Below are 14,680 nucleotides of genomic sequence, written 5' to 3'. Positions count from 1 at the left end.
TTGGAGTTAAAACGTTTCAACTTGTGGTTTACTTTAATGAGTGATCACTCTTTTTTCAACTATTGAATGAAAAAGAGTCACTCAAAGTATCTGAGTTTTCCTATTTTTGTGGGTTACTAATGAACGATCACTTTTTTTTTCCTACTATGGAATGATCACTCACCTCTCATTTTACTGTACAAAAGCTCTTAAATTATTTTTTCAATGCAAGAATTATTCAATTTTATCGAAGTATTAACATTTGAGGCAAAAACATGACAATGAAGTGTTTATGCGTGGTATGTTGTTAGAAGAGTTCTTCAGTGTTAATGTAATGTTATCTCCGTCGAGTTCAAAATAAAAGTTCACGTGGCCTTTTTATTTTGATTTAAAATAAATGTTCACTTACATTATCAAGAACAAATTAATTATTTTATTCTAAATTTATCTCTATTTAGATAAGTGAATTTTTTATGTAATCAAGTAACTATATAATTAGATAGTATTTAATTAAAGATAGTTTAGTCAAATTACCTAAATATTTTTAGAAGTTAATATTTTTTTAAAGAATGTGTTAAAGACTAAGTGGACACTTATTTTGAACCGAAAGGAGTAGTGACTTTTATATATAAATTTTATCCTAAAATATTTAAAAATTCTTTGGCCGAAAAAAGGTCAAAATTAATAGATTTACTTTCAAAATTCAAACTGTGGCAAAAATCAGATATGTAAAATAGCTTCCTCTCTCTCTCTCTCTCTCTCTCTCTCTTTTTTTTTTTGAAATTCTGTATTTGAATTCACAGCTTAAAGTAAAGTAGTTTGATCGTGCGCTCTGACGTAAAATAGAACCGATGGTGTACGTCAATTCAAGCCTAGCTATTGTTGTGATTATTATTAGTAAAACTTACACAAATAACTACCTTTTAACAGCTTCTAACAAGTTATAACTACAAGTTGAAGATTTACAATTCGTAACTGTTTTTTGCTATATTTCAGTTGTATTTCACTTTTTTTAAATACAGTGAAATACAGCGCGGCTGTTGAATAAAAACAAAGGTTATATTTATGGCAATAAAAATCTTTTTCAAATTATATGGTAATTTGTATTAATGGTTCCATGATTCACGCAAACCTCATGAATGAGGTTCCATTACAGCTAACGTCTCTCTATCACAATTACTCTAATTCAAAAGTTTTTTGCTGATTTTTGTTGTATTCGCTTGTATTTCGTGTTTTTGAAATACATGAAAATACAAAATTTGGCAGAGCAGAGTAAAAATAGGCTGTATTTATGGAACATATTTTCTTCTTTCATTTTAAATGGTAAGTCAAATTAAATCAACCATGTATCACGCATAACGGCTGAAGATCCATAACAACTCACGTTTCTCTCTCCAAATTACTCCATTCCAGACTTTTAGAAATACTTCCAAATATAGAAAAATATACACTAGAATACAATTAAATATGGTTGATTGTATAAGAAATATAAAATTGTAGTATGCGTATATACAATGGAATACAATGAAATATATCAGAAACTATTTCGTAAATTAGAAATACATTAAAATATAGCGAAATATACTGAAACAGTACATTGAAATACACTAAAAAAATGACGAATATACATTTTCTCCTTCGAAATACAAAGCGAATACAAAAAAATATACTATAACAAAAAAAAAAATACAACCTCCACAACCACAAACCCTACCGAACCACCACAACTCTATCTTGATACTTCTAAAAGCTATGTGCATTGCAGTGTACTTTTTCTAACATGCTGCTGGGATAATTACTTATCACTAGCTTTACATCACATGCCAACAAAGAGGTTTCAATCAGATAGAGGAATAAAGAAAAAATTCAATCAAGAAAGGGGAATTAAAAAAAAAAAAGTAAACAACCATGAGGTCCATAAATCCTATGTTGTTGTTGTTGTTGTTGTTGTCGTCATGTTCAGGTAAAACGAATGATGATGATGAAGCTATAGGGTGATTAAAGGTGTTATCAAGTGGGGAAGGAATGGCTATCTTCGAAGGCCATTGATGTAAATGGAGTTGCTTCTAAGTTTGGCTATTGTAGACGCTATTTTCGCAAAAATGGAAGCTTAAGTTGCTGAGGTAGGAGAAGGTTTCACATATTGAATCTGAATTTGAGAAGGGATGGAGGGGTGCGTGAGGGGAAGGAGAATAGAGGCTGGAGATAGAGAAAGGGAGGGAGAGAGAGGTGGCAGTGAGGGGGAGGGGAAAGAGGAGAGAGAATGTTTTTTAGGATTTGGAGAAAATGATAAATCTTAAATGTATAGTGAGGGAGAATAAAGAGGTATATGCATTTCAAAAGTTACTGGACCAGTTATGAAATGTAATTTTGAAAAAATAAAGCTACAAAAATTAAATAAAAAATAAGGTAATTATTATTTATAAATAAGTCTTAGAAGTAGCTTTGACAGGTAAATTTTCCTTATTAATACACCCTCCGTCTCTAAATAAATGATGTTTTAAGTTTTTTTATTTTATTTTAAAACAAGTGGGACTTTAGAATTTTAGGAAGAAATTAATTATATTCTTCTAAAATTACCCTTATTTATACAATTAAGAATCATTAAGTTGATTTTTCAGAACAGAGATACTCCCTCCAGATAAAAAAAATTATCCATTTAGTTATTTGCATACTTCTTACGAAAATACTATCTCCTAGACAAAAATAAGTAATTTGACTAAATAATTTCTAATTAAATAGGCATTAAGATTTGATAATATAATACTTAATAAGAGCAAATCTGAAAAAATCAGATTAATTTTTTTTTTATTTGATAAATAGACACTCGTTTTGATCAAAAAAGAAAAGGTTAAGTAAATTTTTTTTTTTTTATTCGAAGGGAGTAACTTAGAAAGAGTCAAAGTTTAATTAGAGATAAATGAGTAAAAACGCTTTTAATTTTTTGAAAAAGCAATTTCTTTTAAGGGTATGCATGAACCAAAAATACCTCTTATTATTATGAAACGGAGGAGTAGTGCATGAAGTAATACAGCCGGCAGATACTCTACTACTGTCTCTTCAATACAGAAATTAATAAAGACATTAATTCAAATAATACATTATAACAAATGCATGTACTAGTACTTTGATGCACAGGGAATAAAAGTTTAGGGTTTGCGTTTCAAAATTCAACAGGTTTTCTCCTTTTCTTTCCTTGAAATTCTCCAAGCTCCACCTGCTGATGAAAAAGGTGACACTATAGACGATTGCTTCTTTGATGATAAATGTCAGTCAACTTTCGTTTAGTTTTTTTTTTTTTTCCTTATTGTGGCTCACACTTTTTTTTTTTTTTTTGACAACCAACCAGAGGTTCTCAATGTACTAATGTTATGTTTTCGCCAGGAGACCAGAAACATCAACATGAATAAAGCGAACTAAAGTTTTAACCGAAAACAGAGTAATCAAGTCGAGGACAAAGATGACCAGAAGTGATACATTATGATTACATATAAAGTCCTTCTGGCACTCCCTCTTTCTTCTTGAACATGACCTTGTCCTTGGCCTTCTTGAAATCTGCATGAGTAACCTTCATACGCCGCTCTCTTAAAGCGAGCAATCCAGCTTCAGTACATATTGCCTTGATATCAGCACCCGAAAATTCATCCTTAGTCATAACAAACTCTTCTAAATTGCATCATCAGCCAATGTCATCCTTGCTGTGTGTATCGTGAAAATGCGCCTCCTTGTTTTAATATCAGGAAGAGGGAACTCAATTTTCCTGTCTATCCTACCAGGCCGAAGCAGGGCTGGATCCAGACTCTCAATCTTATTTGTTGCAAGAATCACCTTTACATCTCCTCTGGAATCAAAACCATCTAACTGGTTCAACAGTTCCAACATAGTCCTCTGAATTTCTCGTTCACCACCCGAGTGTGCATCGTACCTTTTTGTACCGACTGCATCAATTTCATCAATAAAGACAATTGAAGGTGAGAGATCATCAGCAACCCTGAAGAGCTCCCTGACCAATTTAGGCCCATCTCCCAAATACTTCTGAATCAGTTCACTTCCCACAACACGTAGGAAAGTTGCTGAAGTGGAGTTTGCAACTGCCTTGGCAAGTAAGGTTTTGCCCGTTCCAGGCTCTCCATACAGAATGACCCCTTTAGGAGGTTTAATACCAATGTCTTCGTATAACTCAGGGTGAGTCAAAGGCAGCTCAACAGCTTCTTTGATCTCCTGAATCTGGGCATCTAATCCACCAATATCAGCATATGATTCCAATGGAGCTTTCTCAACTTTCATGACAGACACCATTGGATCAACGTCGTCTTGTAGAAGCCCAACAACAGATAGAACCTTGTTATGCATCAAAATAGCACACCCAGGTTCAAGTTGATCTTTATCAACAAACGACAATATTCCAACATAATACTCAGGTCCCACAGAAGACGAAACAATAGCATGATTCTCATCAATAAGTTCTTCCAAATTCCCAACACTCATAGGAGATCCACGTAGATCATCAACTTTAGATCTATCTTCTTCAGTTTTCTCTTCTTGTGGTTTTAACCTTTCTTGATTAGCAACAAATTCTTCTTCCATTAACAAGTAATCCTTAATTCTCTCAAGTTTAAGAAGCCTAAGCTTGCATTTTGTTAATGGCGTTACGGTTGGGAGCCGAGCCGCAGCTTCGGGACCTTTTTGTTTGCGTTGTTTGCGACCGACACGTGTAGGGGGTGCAGGTTGTTCGAATTTCTTCTCCTTTTTGTTGTCACCGTCGTTTTTCCGGTCACCGGGTAGTTGCCGGTTAAGACCACCGGGCGTTCCTTGACCCATGATTTTTTGCTGTGAGTGAGAAGAGAGTAGAGAGGAAGAGAGGTTTGGAAATAGGTTAAGGATATTTTGGGTTTTTGTTGTGGCTCACACTTGGTTAGTGCAAACTGAAAAAAAAAAAAAAAAAAAAAAAAAAAAAAAAAGTAGCTTCACACAGAGAGGTTTGGAAATAGGTTAAGGATATTTTGGGTTTTTGTTGTGGCTCACACTTGGTTAGTGCAAACTGAAAAAAAAAAAAGTAGCTTCACACATAGCTCTCCGCATAATTTCAGGTTGCATTTTGATGATTGACATACCAAAGAGAAGGTTACCCAGAAATGGAGATCATCACAATGTCTGAAAGTTCAAACACCAATGTAAGTACTGATAAAGTTAACTGACACACAAAAGTACAACAAGAAAACACTTGGTGATTTATTTCCATGTGTATTAGCCTTAGTGGACAAAACTACCTCGTACCTCTAGTAGGCGTACCCGTTGGAAGAGTGGAGGTGCACTGACATGGGTACCACAGAACAGATATAGAAAAAATGGAAACAACCCCATTTGCAATATTATGTACTATATAGTGGTCTTAAAATAATATGTTCTTTGAATGAAAATAGAGTTTAAAATGTTAGTTTGACTTGTATATCATATCAGTGATAATCGAGAAAAACTATTGAAGTAATTGTTGAACATTTAGTTTGTCACTGAAATGTATCAGAATCAAAGTTTGAACTTTCTTTAGTTTAATGAATTTGACTTATTAAAGAAATGTATTTCTTTTAGACATTTTGGTGGGAAAAAAAGTGTGGAACAAATTGGAAAAGGGGAGTAATATTCTTCTTTGAACTCCATCAAATTCAAATTTGCGCAAAGAATTTGGAACAAGGGTGCTAATGTCTTCCCTGGATTTTTCTAAATCTCTTACAGGCTAACACAAGACTGGATTTCCTTAATCACGCTTGTACTGATGGTTTAGCCATAAACAGCATTGGAATAAAAGTTGAAGGGTTTGAGGTGTGTAAATGCTGCTGGTCTTAGATTTTTAACCACTTCAAATTGAAGATCGCTAGTAGGCTATATTGTCATTATATGATTTAGCTTCTGATGGCTTTGATTATCTAATCTACAGAAGGGGAATGAATCTGTATTGAGTAAGATGGCTGAGCTTGAGAAGGACAAAGAAACTGCATTGAACAAGATAACTCAACTTGAGAGGGAAGGAGAAGCTGCATTCAGTTAGATCGCTGCGCTAGAGAAGGAGAAACAAGCTGCAGTGACTAAGGCAGATGAACTTGAGAAGGAAAAAAATCATACAGAGAATAAGGTAGCCTTGCTTGAGAGGGAGGGAGAAACTGCATTCAGTAAGATAGCTGTGCTTGAGAAGGAGAAACAAGCTGCATCAAGTAAGATGGAGGAGCTTGAGAAGGAGAAAGAAGATGCAGCCAGGAAGATAGCTTTATTGGAGAAGGAGCTAAGTACTAAGGAAGAGAACTTTGGAAAGTATAAGAGGGCTCAGCTTCGAAAGGAGGAGGAGCTAAGCACGAAGTTTGAGGATTTCAAAAGGCATACTAATGCTGAGCTTTAAGGCAGAGAAGGAAGTTGCAATGAGTAAGATCGCTATGCTTGAGAAGGAGCTTGATACTAAGGAAGAGAAATTTGGAAAGTATAAGAATGCTCTGCTTCGAAAGGAGGAGGAGCTAAGAACTAAGTTTAAGGATTTCAAAAGGCATACTAATGCTGAGCGTAAGGTAGAGAAGGAAGTTGCAATGAGTAAGATAGCCATGCTTGAGAAGGAGCTTGAAACGAAGGAAGTTAGGACGTATAAGCAAGCTATTAGAGCTTTAAGGGAGATCCAAGTTGAAGACGAAGAACCCAAGGAAAAGGTGAAAGAGTTGACAATAACTATGCAAAAGCTCACCGAGGAAATAAACTATTGGGAAACTTTAGCTAAGCAGCCTAAGGGCAAAGAAAGCGAGACTGCTGAGCTAGTAGAAGCTCGAAAAGAGATAATTAGAGTATGGGTCTTTGGACATTCTTTTGGAGCATATGTTTTCTACAGCTACGCCTTAAAATTCATTTTAAAACTGCTGATTAGATCAGACATCAAGTTACCATGGTTTCTTTCTCAGAAAATATGCTATTGATGCTCAGAATAAGCCAATATACAGCATCTAAGCCAACAACTTTCTGTCCTGTGTTTCTTTATTTTCCCTTCTCCTCTGTTTGCTTATATATGTAAAAAGTGTCTATACCACTCTCCTTAGAAAGCAAAAGAATTTGGTGTAGGATTTCATTCTGAAAAATTACCGATGTCAAAACCCCTAAATCATCACACAATGGTTATAGTCTCATGCATTTTGCATGAACTATCTATTCTTTCTTTTTTCTTACTGAAACTTGGTTTAATATGTTCCTGATGTAACTATGCACAAAGTAAATTCTAAATAACCGGCGATTTCTCAAGTATGTTGCAAGCTTTACTGTCTGTTTATCTGACAGGTGTTCTTGATTTTTGTAGCAATTAAATTACTATTTGAAGAAGAACTTATTTTTCTTCTAATTGATAAAAAAAATAAAAAAATTGTTCTTCTTTTTACTCAAGACTGTGCAACTTTGAGGAAGTCCATTTCCTAGGATGTAGGTTAATTCTCTTTCTATTTCATGGTTGGAAGAAGTACCGTGGCTATTAATTCTAGAGACTATGGGCTGAGGTAACTTTTAAAATATGCACATAAGGTTTTAACTATCTGAAGTTTGATAGCAGCATTTATATTGAATCTAATACACGTTAATGTAGTATAATAGTAGCATATATTTGGAAATTTTTACCTGTTTTGACCTTCTGCGTATAAGTTCATGAACACTCCGCAACAGGTTAACTTCATCAGAAATGAGCATATATAAGAGGGTCGCATGTCAAAAATTTATAGGTATTTGAGTGTAGAAAACTGTGTCGCTCTTTAGGCTCTAACCATTGCAAAATACCTGTTCATTGCCTGTTTCCTTACCACCATTTGTTTGTGATAGTAATGTTTCCCTTTTGCTTGTCTGTTGGATGCTTTCGGTTATAGTGTGGAGAACATCGAGGTAGAAATATCTCCGTCTGTGTTCTATTCTTCAATTTAAATGGATGATGAGGTTAAAGAGATACACGAATTGAGTGTCACCACTACGAAAATGTGTTGCAAGAAGCATATGTATGAACTGTCACCATTATAAGATTGTGTTAAAAGTCAGAGGGCCTATCTGTTTATCCAACATGGGTTCTATTGATGACTATATGAAACACTTTTCTGGCTTGTGTAGCTTTGCTGAATGTAATTTCTTCAGACGCATGGATTAATAGCGTTTGCGCTTGCAATCGATCTGAAAACCATCTTATTATTTCACTTTCCACTATAAATTTATGAGATAATGAATGAGATGTTTTCTCTCTTGTGCAGGTTCTTTCTGACCTGTGCAACAGTAACATGGATATTGGCATAAAGAAATTTGGTGTCATTGATAGTTATCCTTTACGCACTGCATGCAAGCAGAAATTTTCGCGTCAAGTTGCCGAGGAAAAATCGACAGAAGTGTGTTCTATTTGGCAGGCAGCTGTTGAAGACGCCAAATGGCATCCTTTCAGAACTATCACCTCAAATGGGGAAGTTAGAGCAGTATGTATCTGAATCCTTTCTTCTTTCCTTTTACCTGTTTAAATTTCATCTTTTGAAGAGATACAACAACAACAACAACAACAACAACAACCCAGTGAAATCCCAAATCTTGGGGTCTGGGGAGGGTATAATGTACGCAGACCTTACTCCTACCAAGGTAGGATGGCTGTTTCCGAGAGACCCTCGGCTCAATAGAAGCATAAAAAGGGGGTCAGATAAGGTTAAAAGATTTAAAACGATATTGCAATGAAATAATGCAAGCGACACAGTAAAACAGGATAATCAAGGAATTCAAAGCGATATGGAAATGCAAATCACGAAAGCGGCACAGATAAAATAGAGTAATCAAAGTACAGAAAGTAGCAAATAATAACATAAATCAAAGCACAAGAAATTATAATGTGCCTACTAATAAGGAGACTTAAATACTAGCCTTCTATCCTAATGTGGGTCCTCCACACCTTCCTATCTAAGGTCATGTCCTCGGTAAGCTGTAACTGCGTCATGTCCTGTCTAATCACCTCTCCCCAATATTTCTTTGGCCTACCCCTACCTCTTCTGAAACCATCCATGGCTAACCTCTCACACCTCCGCACTGGGGCATCTATGTCTCTCCTCTTCACATGCCCAAACCATCTCAGTCGCATTTCCCGCATCTTGTCTTCCACCGAGGCCACTCCCACCTTATCCCGAATAGCCTCATTTCTAATCCTGTCGCTCCTAGTGTGCCCACACATCCATCTCAACATTCTCATCTCGGCAACTTTCATCTTTTGAACGTGAGAGATCTTAACTGGCCAACACTCCGCCCCATACAACATAGCCGGTCTAACCACCACTCTGTAGAACTTGCCCTTCAGTTGTGGTGGCACCTTCTTGTCACATAGCACTCCTGAAGCTAGCCTCCATTTCATCCACCCTACCCCAATACGATGTGTGACATCATCGTCAATCTCCCCGCTGCCTTGCATGATAGACCCAAGGTACTTGAAACTACTTTTCTTTTGGATGGCCTGAGCACCAAGCCTAACTTCCACGCCAACCTCATGGGGTGTCTCACTGAACTTACACTCTAAGTACTCTGTCTTGGTCCTACTCAGCTTAAATCCTTTAGACTCCAAGGTATGTCTCCAATCCTCCAGCTTAGCGTTAACTCCGCTACGAGTCTCATCGATCAGGACTATGTCGTCCGCGAAAAGCATACACCATGGCACCTCACCTTGAATTTGTCGCGTCAATGTATCCATCACCAAGGCAAATAAAAACGGACTAAGAGCTGATCCTTGATGCAACCCCATCACAACTGGAAAGTGCTCTGAGTCCCCTCCTACTGTCCTTACTCTAGTTTTGGCTTCCTCATACATGTCCTTGATCACCCTAATGTATGCTACAGGTACACCTTTAGCCTCCAAACATCTCCATAGGATTTCTCTTGGAACTTTATCGTAAGCCTTTTCTAGGTCGATGAATACCATATGCAAGTCCCTCTTCCTCTCCCTATACTGCTCCACCAGTCTCCTCACAAGATGAATGGCTTCTGTAGTTGAGCGTCTCGGCATAAATCCGAACTGGTTCTCTGAAATAGACACGCCTCTCCTCACCCTCATCTCCACCACTCTTTCCCACACTTTCATAGTATGGCTTAGTAGCTTGATACCTCTATAGTTTTCGCAACTCTGGACATCCCCCTTGTTTTTGTATAGAGGGATCATTACGCTCGACCTCCATTCTTCGGGCATCGTTGCCGTCTTAAAGATGACATTAAACAACCTAGTCAGCCACTCCAAACCTGCCGAGCTCGCGCTCTTCCAAAATTCCCCAGGGATCTCGTCAGGTCCGGTCGCTCTTCCCCTGCGCATCCTACGGACAGCACCCTTAACCTCCTCGACCTTAATACTCTTGCAATACCCAAAATCGTGACGCCTCCCTGTATGCTCCAAATCTCCCAACACGATGTCTCTCTCCCCTTCTTCATTCAAGAGTTTGTGAAAATATGACTGCCATCTCTGTTTAATGAGAGTCTCCTCTACCAATACTTTTCCATGCTCATCTTTAATGCACTTCACTTGATCCACATCGCGCGCCCTTCTCTCTCGCACCCTGGCTAGCCTGAACAATTTCCTATCCCCACCTTTCTCTTCTAGTTCAGCATAGAGGCGTTCAAAAGCTGCCGTTTTTGCCGTCGAAACCGCCGACTTCGCCTCCTTCCTCGCTATCTTATAAAGTTCCCTATTCGTCCACATCTCCACCTCATCCTTGCTTTCTATCAGCTTCGCATACGCCATCTTCTTTGCTTCCACCTTCCCTTGCACTTCTCCATTCCACCACCAGTCCCCTCGATGCCGACCACGACTACCTGTCGAGACTCCCAACACTTCCCTTGCTACAACCCTAATACAACTAGCCGTCCTATCCCACATACTGGTCGCATCCCCACTACTATCCCAGGCCCTCATATCCTTCAATTTCTCTTCCATCTCCAGGGCACTAGCCGTGGTCAAACTCCCCCATCTGATCCTAGATCGATCATCCCCGACCCTCTTCTTCCTCGTCATTTTGATCCCTAAATCCATCACCAAGAGCTTATGTCGGGTTGTAAGGTTGTCTCTCGGAATGACCTTACAATCTTTGCACAAACCTTTATCATCCTTCCTAAGAAGTAAAAAATCTATCTGAGTCCATCTTTTGAAGAGATATTATCAATATATTGTCACTTGTCCAACTGAAACGGAAAATGTTGGTTTCTTAATATCAGAACATAAGCTCTTGAAAGTCAAGTAATTCACGTAGTCGAATGAAGCAATAGTGAAACGGTGAAACAAAATTTTTATGTTCAAACTGATTTCTCTATTTTCTATGGTCTAATTAACTAAAATCAAGTCATTGGTACAATTCGTTCTGTTTGAATTTCTCTCCTTCTTCTCTATCTGAATCCTTTCTTCTTTCCTTTTACCTGTTTAAATTTCATCTTTTGAAGAGATATTATCAATATGTTGTCACTTGTCCAACTGAAACGGAAAACTTTGGTTTCTTAATATCAGAACATACGCTCTTCAAAGTCAAGTAATTCACGTAGTCGAATGAAGCAATAGTGAAACGGTGAAACAAAATTTTTATGTTCAAACTGATTTCTCTATTTTCTATGGTCTAATTAACTAAAATCAAGTTATTGGTACAATTCGTTCTGTTTGAATTTCTCTCCTTCCCTGGAATTCCAACTGAACTGTTTACCGGATGTTCCCTCTGGGACATCAAGTGAAGTCTTTCTATTTAGATTTCATGATTTCAAATTTGAGCCTCCTTAATACCATAGTTTGTGCTTCAGCAAATGATAGACAAAGAGGACAAGAAGCTCCAGCAGCTGAGGAAAGAGTGGGGATATGAAGTATATTTAGCTGTTGTTATAGCCTTGACAGAAAACGAAGAGTATAATATGAAGGGCAGAACCATGACTCATCAGCTTTGGAATTTTGAGGAAGGTAGGAAAGCTACACTAAAAGAAGCCATTTGTTTAATGGGGAAAAAACTGGAGGCAAAGATCAAAGATACAGGTATGCTTTGAGTGTCTTATACTCTTATTTATGCTGCAATTGCTGTATTCTCCTTCAGCTTGTAGGTTCGATTCAACCTTCTTTCAAGTGTTTTAAGTCTTACAAACACTTTTTTAATCGGCTCTGAGTGACTGTTAACTTGCCAGATAAGATCAAGAGGAACACCAAAACCAATTTTGTATAGTAATCGAGTCAAGAATCTGGTAGCAAAATAAGGAAACTGTATTAAGCTTTGTACTATACTTGGGGAAGTTTGATTGTTCAAAATAGGGCTATTATTCTACTTTTTTTTTTGGTGGCAAATGAGGACAAGAATTTTAGCTAAGGCTCTTCCCTCTGCCTCTGGCATTATGAATGAGAATCTAAAATCACATTTTTTTAGATGGTTGATATTTTTGTTTTATGACAAGGGAACCCACAACCGCTACCCTTCGGGTGCCCAACAGGGTAAACCCCGCTCCAGTGTAATAGCCCCAATCCACGCAACAAAGGTAAATTGCACTAGGCAAGCTGACCGAGAAAGCGTGTAGGGGGTTTCAAACCTGAGATCCCCATATGGGAGATCCTTTGCGCAGCCAATTCGACCACCCTTGCTAGTTAGATGATTGCTATTCGCACAGCTCAAAAGCTACTATGATCATAAAATTTCAACCTATCTAGGAGCAGAATTCTAGGCCAGCACGGCCTACACTTTGGATTGAAATGGAAGAAGAAAATAAGTTAAAGATTCCTTCCCTAAAGAACGTACCATATTTTTGTTGTTTGATTGCCCTTTTTATATATGAATCTTTGTTGGCCATATTATTTATTGGATCAATGGGATACGAGAAACATGGGATCAATGTTGTTGTAACTGGGACACTACAGGGAAAGGGAGTACCGTGGATGAAATAGATGAGTAGTGCCATGTTTAATTTTTTCTTAAATAAACACCATTGGAGACTAGGATTCAAGTCTCTATGGAGACAAAAGAGAGTAGTAATTTATTGATTATTCTCATTTGCTTAAGCTTTGGTGGTCAAAGTTACCTGGTAATTATACTGGTGGAAGGATGGAGGTACCTAAGGAAAGTCGAGGTGCACGTAAGTGACCTGAATAGTGAACACCACCATTATCATTTTGTTTGTTCATAAAGCTCATGCAGCTCCTTTCCCTCTATGTAGGAAGACCACTGGCCTACAATTATGTATGTGTGGATTTTAGGTGCCATCCTTGGTACCTTTGAGAGAAAATAGTATGGCTGTGTTAAATGCTTTAGAAATATATGAGAAGTATGCATCTCTCTAGTAGGAATATGAAAAATATGTGTTGATGTAATAGAGGTATATGAAAAGTATGGACCTCTGTAATAAGTTACACTTTCTCTACTTAGCATTTGTCAAGGTGGATCAGCTGAAGCCAGGAACCGAGGGCAGGAATCTAATTGTCAAGGTCCTAAGTACTGAGGTGGTGGTTGACAAGAGCCAAAACACCGAGCAGCAGTCCCATTCACATGTGTATTATTCTCAATTGCGAATCACACGTGTAGCTAAGAGCCTTGTTGGAGATGAAACCGGAACTATCATATTCACTTCTCGTAACGAACAAGGTAATGTCAATCTTCTTTCTCTCTTTTCTTTCTGTTGCCTTGGCATAGCTCATTTTTAATGAGCTGACTGCAGTCCGAGTCCTAGATTGCTCCATCTAGCTCTCTACTATCAAGGAAGAATAAATGATAGTCACAAATTTTGGTTGCTATTAGCATAATTTGTGTTGATCATAGTTTTGGTTTTATTATGTAGTTGACTTGGTGGAGCCAGGTAGCATTCTACTTCTTTATGGTGCAAAAATCCAAATGTATCGAGGTTTCATGAGGTTAGCTGTAGAGCATCGTGCACAAATCATAGTTGCAGAACCTGTTGAATTTGTTGTAAATGAAGATTGCAATAAGTCCTTGGATGAGTATGAGGTAATCCCGAAATATTGATAATGAAGAATGAGTTCCCCACTATTCATCACCTTAGACCTGCAGGATGGCTCTGCCTTAAGAATGCCTTGGTGTATTAAAGTTACCAGTTTCGAAAAAAGAATGCCTTGGTGTATATTTTTGGATTTTCTTGGCACAGAAACTTACTGTATCAGTTTATTGCCCAAATGTTACTCAAATACAAAAATTCAACAAGAATTCTAGGTTTGAGTACTTGAATTTGACAGTTCAATGTAACCAGAAGAATTGGAATAGAATAGAAGAGAATAGAAGTTTAGAGAGAGAATTTATGAATCTGTATATTGATGATTGGAATCCTTCAATTACAATGCTTTATAGTTGTTGAATACAATGAAAATATCTACTAACTACTTGACTAATTACAGCTAATTGACAGCTAATGAATCAGCTACTGAACTAACTTGAAACTGCTTAACTAACTTCTTCTAACCAACTGCTGACATGGCCAACTAACTTTTAAATGCTAACTGATTCCTGGACTTCACTAACCAACTGCTGACATGGCCAACTAACTTTTAAATGCTAACTGATTCCTGGACTTCACTTCTAACTACTATAATTCTGCTATCAATACTCCCATCCCAAAAGAGATCCTTGACCTCAAGGATCAACTGAGTCAAACTGTGGAAATCTGATCTTTAGAGCATTGTAGTATTCCCATGTAGCCTCATCTGATGGTAACCCTTTCCAATGAACCA

General features: G+C 37.4%; 1 protein-coding gene and 1 pseudogene across 1 annotated transcript; one reads left to right on the top strand and one right to left on the bottom strand.

The window, feature by feature from the left end:
- The first annotated feature begins 3,000 nt into the window (after positions 1-3,000).
- LOC132621564 (uncharacterized) lies at positions 3,001-14,555 on the top strand. The gene is made up of 6 exons (XM_060335886.1): positions 3,001-3,247; positions 5,070-5,153; positions 8,229-8,444; positions 11,770-11,995; positions 13,368-13,583; positions 13,777-14,555. Exons 2-6 carry the CDS (start codon positions 5,115-5,117, stop codon positions 13,959-13,961), a joined length of 882 nt encoding a protein of 293 aa, XP_060191869.1. The 5' UTR covers positions 3,001-3,247; positions 5,070-5,114; the 3' UTR covers positions 13,962-14,555.
- Positions 3,330-4,875, bottom strand: LOC132621563 (26S proteasome regulatory subunit 4 homolog B-like; annotated as a pseudogene).
- Positions 14,556-14,680: the final 125 nt, after the last annotated feature.

Source organism: Lycium barbarum, chromosome 12 (genome assembly GCF_019175385.1).
Source record: "Lycium barbarum isolate Lr01 chromosome 12, ASM1917538v2, whole genome shotgun sequence".
NCBI lineage: Eukaryota > Viridiplantae > Streptophyta > Magnoliopsida > Solanales > Solanaceae > Lycium > Lycium barbarum.
This window is presented reverse-complemented; position numbering and strand designations above follow the sequence as displayed.

Excerpts from the sequence above, each read along its gene's own strand:
- LOC132621564 (XM_060335886.1), top strand. The coding sequence starts at position 5,115 with ATGGAGATCATCACAATGTCTGAAAGTTCAAACACCAAT. Across the intron at positions 11,996-13,367 it reads GGCAAAGATCAAAGATACAG|CATTTGTCAAGGTGGATCAG; the intron begins GTATGCTTTGAG and ends TTCTCTACTTAG. Across the intron at positions 13,584-13,776 it reads CACTTCTCGTAACGAACAAG|TTGACTTGGTGGAGCCAGGT; the intron begins GTAATGTCAATC and ends TTTATTATGTAG.